General features: G+C 41.3%; 1 protein-coding gene across 1 annotated transcript; it reads right to left on the bottom strand.

Moving 5' to 3' along the window:
• Positions 1 to 192: 192 nt before the first annotated feature.
• On the bottom strand, positions 193 to 8,339 carry comtb (catechol-O-methyltransferase b). The gene is made up of 6 exons (XM_080462180.1): positions 8,178 to 8,339; positions 6,888 to 7,059; positions 1,641 to 1,758; positions 1,348 to 1,541; positions 1,137 to 1,268; positions 193 to 1,059 (listed from the first exon to the last, which is right to left on the bottom strand). Coding segments are annotated over exons 1-6 (798 nt in total). The 5' UTR covers positions 8,180 to 8,339; the 3' UTR covers positions 193 to 879.
• Between the last annotated feature and the right edge of the window lie 30 nt (positions 8,340 to 8,369).

The raw sequence follows: 8,369 nt of genomic DNA, 5'->3' as shown, positions 1-8,369 counted from the left end.
GGGGGGGGAGGGGGGGTGGGGGGGGGAGGGGGGGGGGCAGCTCCAGATCAGTTTGCAGTTCATCTGTCAATTAGAAGCTCTAATTTCGTTCCCCTGCTGAAGTCTTCTGGACTAGTGTAGACACTTCCAAAGAGTGCATCAAGCAGTTCACCACAAATAAATTAAAAACTCACAACAAACACAGGTTTCTTTCACTTGTTACCTTTAATGCCAATGTAACACCCTCTGGAGTAAAAAAAAAACCAACAAAAAAAACCAACACATTTCACTTCTTTTTCTTTTATTTCTGAACATCTTCTATCAACCAGTACCTGTGGAAAACATGACGCATCTTCCTGAAATAAGGGAGCCAAAAATACGGCCCCGGGGCTAAAATCCAGACTGCAAAGAAATCATATTTATTACGAGACAAAAATTGTTATTATAACACTGGCTGGAATTTTTCCTTGAATGTAAAAGATGTTTCTAATCTATTTATTGGTCATTTCAGTAGAGTCGACATAGCAGAATATTGCAGCCTGAGTTGTAAGTCAAAAAACAGCTAGGGGCGACCTTATTGAAGATGTAGCCTTCACATCAACGCCGGTGAAGCAGAGTTTGTGAAAATGCTACCAATAGAGAACATCAGGAGCCAGGGACAAATTAAAACGGGTATAATGAAGAAACTGCGCCTATTTTTCTCAAAAATGTTCAAGGTTGAATAAAACATAAATAATTGAATGCCATTTGTTTAGTACCTTAATAACTACTATGAGCTGTTAAAAGATCTGTATTTAAAGGTTATTATGCAATCATTTAACTGGTCTGGCCGACTCCAGGTCTTTTTGGCATGTTGGTGGCAACTGGACTGAAATGAGTTTGACAACCCGAACCTGAAAACTACCCTAAGAAGACAGATTTCTCCAAGCCGTCCTCCACTTTGGTGTACTCCAGGTGGGATTTGAAATACTGGCTTTCATATCGGGGGCTGCTCCGGACATACTCAAGGTAGTCAGGCGTCCCAGGGCAGATGACGTTGTCAGCCAACAAGACGCTTCCTTTCTTTAAGAGGCCACACTCCTGAGAAAGTAAATAAATAAAGGCAGATGTTGTGGTAACAATTGAAGAGACGTCTTTATATGAAATGGTAAACTTACCTCCATTAGCTTTGCGTCAGGGAGATAGCGGTCTTTCCAATGATCCAAGAAAACCAGATCAAATGTTTTCACCCCAAACTGCTCTCTCATTTTTGGGATCCAGTCACCCGATGCCCCTTCAATGAGCTGGACCTAGAATAAATAACATCATCCAATCAATTGTCCTTACACAGTCGTCAAAAGGGGATTTCTCCCAGACAATCAGATTTACCTTGTGTTCAAGTCCTGCCCAAGCGATCACCTGCCGAGCTATTGCCGCATAGTCTGGGTTGAACTCCAGAGTGATGAGCTTGGCATCAGGGGGCAGCAGGCTGGCGATCCGGACTGTGGAGTAGCCGCAGTAGGTACCCAGCTCCAACACCGTGGCAGGGTTCAGCTCGGACACCACGGAGTCCAGAATGCAGCCTGTTGCATGAATAAATAAACATTAAATCAAAGATCTTTTCTTTATCAATTGACTTGATGTATAAATGCAAGAGATCATTGATTGTGTAAATTCTGCACCTTTCTCATCCCCTACATTCATGGCCCACTCCTTCTGTATGCAGAACTGATCGATGGCTTTGACCACGCTGCGAGGGTCCCCTCTAGTGGCGCTTTTCTTCACTGCACCAAGGAGCCGCTTAAGAAGAAAAAACACACACACACTCACTTTTGGGACAATATGGTGTATGATTATCACACTGATCAAATTGTTTAAAAAGTTATATGTTAATACATTAATACATTCCATTGATTGCTATGTCTGCTGATTTTGGATGTACTGATGCCATATTGTGAGTCCTATATCAGAGAATCCACTTTTTGCAATGATTTTTGTGTTAGGCATCAGAATCATGTTTTTCTGGATATAGTCTGGAAAAAATGTTAAGAAAATGAATTATCTTGAGGTATCATTTATGCTTTTGATTAATTATTAAGCTATGAAGGCCTTAATTAAAGGGTGTCAAATATACAGCATTTGGGGGGAACAAAAACACCAAAAGGTTCAGTCTGGGCGATCTGAGGACCTTTCAAAGAGAAACTTTCCACGGGGTGGTCCCCCGGCTAGCTCAGTTGGTAGAGCATGAGACTCGCAATCTCAGGGGTAGTGGGTTCGTGTCCCACGCCGGGCGTCACCTTCCCGTGGGCTCACCACCTGCAGGAAGGTTCTTAATCGGTGCATTGTGACCTGGGTGGCTGTTCTCAGACTGTCACCCCCGCGACCCGGAAACGGATAAGCGGAAGAAAATGAATGAATGAACTTTCCACGGAGAGGAGAACTGGAAAGGAAGAAGTAAACACTGTTCCTATATTGTCCACTGACAATCAAACTGTTTGTAGTGAAATATCAATGCTATTGAGGTAGAATTAGCATCAAAGCTATGATGTACCTATATTTGTTCATGCTAAAAGCTGCATAAATCATGCATGTTTAAGGAAAGTAAGACATGACTTTTGGCTACATCAGTTTCAAGAGAAACACTTTGGGATGTAGGATTTTAGAATACATTTTTTTAAAGAAAATGTGTTATTGTGCAAAAATTAAATAGGGGTTGTATTCAGTCCACTGCAGAAAAAAGGTTTAATGATTTCCTGGATGATGAAAATTTCTGGAAGCTTGAATTAAAGGGAGGTAATTTGCTGAAAGTGTTTAAAATATGTCAAACATTGATTAGCCATGATACAATAACATAGCTTCCCCTATTTCACTCAGATCAATCAAGTTCTGAACTTCAATCGACCCGATGAGGTGTCCAGTATCAGCCGTTAAGCCGCAGATGATTTAACTCTTAAAATCTGGGAAACAGCTTCTCTATGGATTGGACAGGTTTGTGCAGCACATTTTACAGATAATCAATTGCAGTGAGGTTTTTGGGGAATTCGTAGCTCATGTGAAGCCTCGTTGTGGTGTTTTCAACTCGTTCCGAAAATGTTTTGGACTGTGACCGTGCTCATGACTGCAGTGAAAAAGACCTCAGGTAATCATGTTGCGTTCAATTTTGTATTTAGTCTGCAACAACAATATCTAGGAAGATGCTGCAAATGAAAGTACCCTCCATATGGACAGCAGGACCCAAGATTTCCCAGCAGACCTTTGCACATATCATCTCACTAGATCTGCCAGCTTGCCTTGTTCCAATATTCCATCCTGATGCGATTTCCCCAGATGATCGCACCCTAACCAGTCACATGATCTAAACCAAAAAATGAATTATCAGGCCAGTTCACCTTTATCCATTGCCTTATGGGGTAGATTTGATACCTCCATGCTTATTGTCGCTTCATTGTCAGTGGACAGGGATCGGGACGAGCTGGTAGGAACAATCCATTCATATTGCAGTTACTTCATAACGTGCAATGCTTTGCAAAACAAATGAGAATCATTCAACTACTTTGCGGCTTTATCCAATTCAGGGTTGAGGTGTGCTACAATTGATCCCATCTGATTATGCGTGAAGGCCGAGTACACCCCGGACCGAGCAGCAGTCCATCACAGGGGGAGACCACCAGTCGGGCTCACATGCACACCTATGAGCTATTTCGGTCTCAAATTGGCTTCAACTGCATGTTTATAGACTGTGGGAGGAGACTGGAGCGCCTGGAGGAAACTGGTCTCCTCTCCCAATGACCCGACTGCAGTTTACTGGCTTTCCTTTCTTGGAAAAAAAATAAACAGCAGTTTTTTGGAACTCTGATCACTTCATCACACTTTGCCCTGTCAGATTTCCAATTTTCCTGTTCCCAACACATCAGCGTTTCCAAAAAAAGTGCTTACTGGCTGTCTAATATTTCTCACCCAAAGATAGATGCCAGTTTGATCACATGGTCAATATTAGTCACTTCATCCTGTCACCGCTTTTGCTTTGCTTTTTAAGTTCAGGTAAATCTGTTGTGATGTCCTTTCTCCTTTGGCCTGGTGTCAGCGTGTTTCCAGCTCCTGCACACCTGCTTCCTGTCAGCTGATCACCGCTGTGACCTGACACATGCCTGCACAGCTGTTTCACTTTAACTCATTAAGCGTCTTGTTTGTACTGAGCTTCCCAGAGCGACTCGTTCAACTATCCTGTTTGAAGAAACAAGACCTGTTGGCAATCCGATTGTTTTCGCAATTCAATAACTAGATTTCAATCATCCATTGGTGGAGAGAGTTCAAGGAACAGAATAGAGGTAATCCAAATACTCAGCTCTGCTGTTTCATCCCACAAATGCATGCACTTTACAAATGTCCCATTATTTATACGGGAAGTAAACAGGCTATCCAGTATTTTAAGATTTATTGCGTCAATGCATTTTTACAAAAAGTAATCTCCCAAACACAAATTTCCTTACTTTTTTGTGCATAAATTAGTATTTATTGCTGATTTAGAAATATGATTAGGGAATTCTCACATAAAACAGCTTCAACCAATGAATTTCTCTCCACAAGAATATTTTCAGGCGAACTGAGAAATACAGACAACAAAGACACAGTTTGTTTTTGTGCCTCATCTACATATTTTTGCTTTAATTTTTAATCCTGTGAGAAGCCCTTGGAAACAAAACAAATCTTCTGTTAAACACACCCAGCTTTGTGAGTTGAGTCCACTTTTAATTTCACATCTTAATTTCCAGAGAAGTCACACTGTGCCCACGTTGTGATCAAAGGAGAAAAAGGCCCAAAGCTTTTATCAGACAGGAATAGATACATCTGCCCTAAATTGCACAAAAAGAGGGAGCAGGAACAAGTCTTACACATACACTTGCAAATTCTAAGCTTCCTTTAACTAGTTTATTCTTCACATCCTATTGGATTAGTATCGTCAGTTATGAATGTTTCAACATGATTCCATGTCACATTTGTCTTACATTACTTTTTATATTTTTACTCATGTAACTGTATTACTATTTCATTGAGCTAGTACAAATAGACTATGAAACCAATACTATTTGTATAATTTTGTGTTCTTATAGTACAAATAATCTCCGCCAACACCCCACATGGAAACAGTTCCTTCCTCAGTCAGTCATAATGAAGCTTAGACAGGTTTTAACTGCATGTTAAAAGATGTTCGACAGGCACAGAATATTGGCAAAGCCTCTGTTTCACACATGTTCCAGTAAACTAACAGGATAGAACTGTTAAATCCTTCAAAGGTCTATTGCTACAGAGATACTCTTATCCGGACCTGCTCTTTTCTAGTTGACTTTAAAGCTAATACAAAGCCGTGATGCTACAATCCAGAGACAAGTCCGAATGAGGATTTGCTGAGACTGCAGATTGTCCCTTCATTGTTTGTAGTAACGTTTTTTTACTTGATTAAGATCATTTCAATCAAGCCCTGAAAACAACTTACGGCCACTCTGGAGATGTAGCTCAGTGGATGTTCAGACTGAAGCGTCTCCACTATTCGAAGAATGGCCCAGGATCACTTTATGAAAACATCTGTTGCCCTCAGAGGTTGAATCTTGACTTTTGCTTGCTCACCGCTATGAGTTAGACATGCAGGCTTTTAGAGACGTGTCTTAATAATCAGACAAATCGCAATAAAAACGTTGATACCAACTCTCATGATCGATGAAGTATTGGACCATTTTGATTACTTGTTTTACATCTAGTGTAAGCAAATAGAATCACTTTATTTTAATTTCTTCTGTCCTTTGTTTTATGATCAAAAAACCTCCAAATGATGACATTTGTCAGCCTACTTTGTGTTTACAAATTATCAAATACTGAGTAATCAAAATAGCAACAATATTAACTGAGAAATATCAGCATGTTAACATTGTTGTTCAAAGCATTTTGGGTTTTCTGCGTGTGTTTACCTGTCAATGATAGTAAGTACAAGATTCACTGACATCCCTAGACCCATGTTTATGTGCAGCAAGCACCTATCTGGGTCAAACAAACAATTCATAGGTGGAGCCCCTTCTGGGCCTGTAAGCAGCCTACTGGTGTCAGATTCACATTCATGACTCAGGTCTGGTTAGAAACTACTAAAGTGCACTGAACTCACTGTTGAATGGTGAATTATCACGGAGGAAGCTTTTCTATGATAAGACTAAACTGTGCTCATCAGAAAATGCACATTGTCAGCACAGATATCAATTCAGTCTGGATTATTCCTCCCTGTTTGGGTAAACCCGTTTTCCCCACAGCCAAAGCCTCCCATTCTGGGCTGACAGCAGGGGAACCCGACCTGATCCTCTGCTTTTGTACGCCATCTGCCTTCAGACTAGACGTGTGGTGCTTTTTGAACAGCTTTTTACCCGGCGCCATTGTACAAAGTAGTGCATCTATTGGTTTTTCTGTCATCGCCAAACAGTCCTGCCATTCTCGTTTGACCTCTGTCATCAACTATTCATTTTCTGCCATTCAGGAGAGGTTTTATTTCTCTGTGGAGTTGCAGGATGTGTCAACTAAAGATTACAGTCTCTTATGCCTGGTCAAGTATACAAGATAGCAGGTTTTATTTCCAATGTTGATGTGAATATCAATATTACCTTGTACGTAATAGAGAGGTCTGCACCTCATGACTCCTTGGCCATTATTTTAGATTTTGCTGCACAGGAGGCAATGTTGAAGGGACTCTGATCTCAAAGTGACAAATGTGACACTTTAAAGAATTGTTCAATAATTTGTCATCTTGTTATGTTATATTTCCAGTACTTTTCACGGTAGTTGACAGGCTAACTGTACCTCTCCAAATAAATATTGTGTTTTATCACCTGTCAGTGTAAGTGTTTAGTAACTATGGCTTTTCTTTGCTTGAATCTCTCTGAGGTACACACCTGAGGTCGAGTGGACTGGGTCAGTGTGTCCAACAGTCGCTCCACAAAAACATCATGCCACATTAACGCCAGTCCTGCGTGGTACTGCACAACAGTGGGGATCACCCATCTGTACAGCGCGTAGAGAACAGCAGCTCCACCAGCACAGCTGTAAATAAGAATATGCAACATCCTGCAACCGAGGAAACATCACTTTAGCATGGTTATATTGCAGTCTTGCATTGTATGAAAACGCTCTTAGACAATAAGTACAGGCGCAGTATGATAACACATCTGCATGAGATAAATGAAAGCTCTCATGTCTCTCCTTACCCTCCCCTTTGTATCGGGATAATGAGATGGGTGTTTACTATGCAGTGTACAATACTGTTACAGCTCTTGTTTTCACTATCAGCTGCTGCCGCCATGTCCAATCTTTACACCCACACACAAGCCAATAAGATGAAATCACTGCTGGGTATCCTCTGATAGGAAATGTAATGAACACAACCACGCAGTGCTGTTTTCTGTGCCGCTGTTCCACACCAAGGAGCACGTATTCTGTGGAAAGAATGGAAAGGAGAGGAACAGAGGCACAGCCAGAAACCTCAAGAACAGGGCTCCTTCTGTGAGAGTGCAGTGGGATGAATGGTTAGAAACAACTCTACCTTGCACAAACAATGAAACTGTGAAAGACAAACGGTGGTTGAGGTAATTCCTTTTGATTCAGAGTTTGAGTTGCATGGCAACTGGCTGGGGTTGAAGGGCTGTGTCACAAAAGGCAGAGCACAGGGGCTTTAACCTTTACTTTGGCTTCTTCTCAACATACAACAGCAGATCTACAGCTGAAATGAAGAATGGTCTCGACAAACCTTCATATACACACATGCTCACGTTTCACAATGTAGAGGCAGCCATACCACTCTCACCCTCACGCTCTAGACATTGCCTCCATACGTTGGATTTCTAATCACATCACGGAATAAAAGTAACAGAAAAGGAAAGACTAAAGATCCTTTTAAAAAACATTTTTTTACAAAACTTGTTCATTAAAGACAGTTTTTTGCATAATAAGTGACTAAACTGGAGATTTACTGCAGCTACTTAGTAAATCTAACCTTTGTTTTCCCCCAAATTTCACAATACTACAACAGTAAACACTCTCCAGTCCACAGCAGGAATTAAAACCAGATTGAGCTGTGGTCTCCATTCAGCAGCACACAAGCAAAGTCTTCTAAGGGAATAAAAACAGCCAACTCATGCATTCCTCAAAGGGTTTCTCATTAAAACCGAGTAGAAAATAATACTTACATGTGAAAGCAGGCAGCGCTCTCCGTCCTCTTCTCACCACCTCTGCTCGCGAGAGGAAAAGCTGTGAGTTTCAGCAGAGCCGGACATATGCCTGGATTTACATGAGACTAACTCCTCCCTCCTCTTCCTTCCATCTCCTGTCTCAGTGTGTGCTGAATGAGAGCATGCGAGGAATGTACAACAGACCTAATC

This window comes from Lipophrys pholis (assembly GCF_963383615.2).
Source record: "Lipophrys pholis genome assembly, chromosome: 4".
NCBI lineage: Eukaryota > Metazoa > Chordata > Actinopteri > Blenniiformes > Blenniidae > Lipophrys > Lipophrys pholis.
The sequence above is the reverse complement of the archived record's forward strand: the minus strand, read 5'-3'. Positions and strand labels throughout refer to the sequence as shown.

Bases quoted from the DNA above. Each gene is read 5' to 3' on its own strand.
- comtb (XM_080462180.1), bottom strand. The intron at 1,759-6,887 runs GTGTGTACCTCA...TTTCTTCTTAAG, and splicing joins CCCAGTCCACTCGACCTCAG to CGGCTCCTTGGTGCAGTGAA. The intron at 1,269-1,347 runs GTAAATCTGATT...TATTTATTCTAG, and splicing joins GGGCAGGACTTGAACACAAG to GTCCAGCTCATTGAAGGGGC.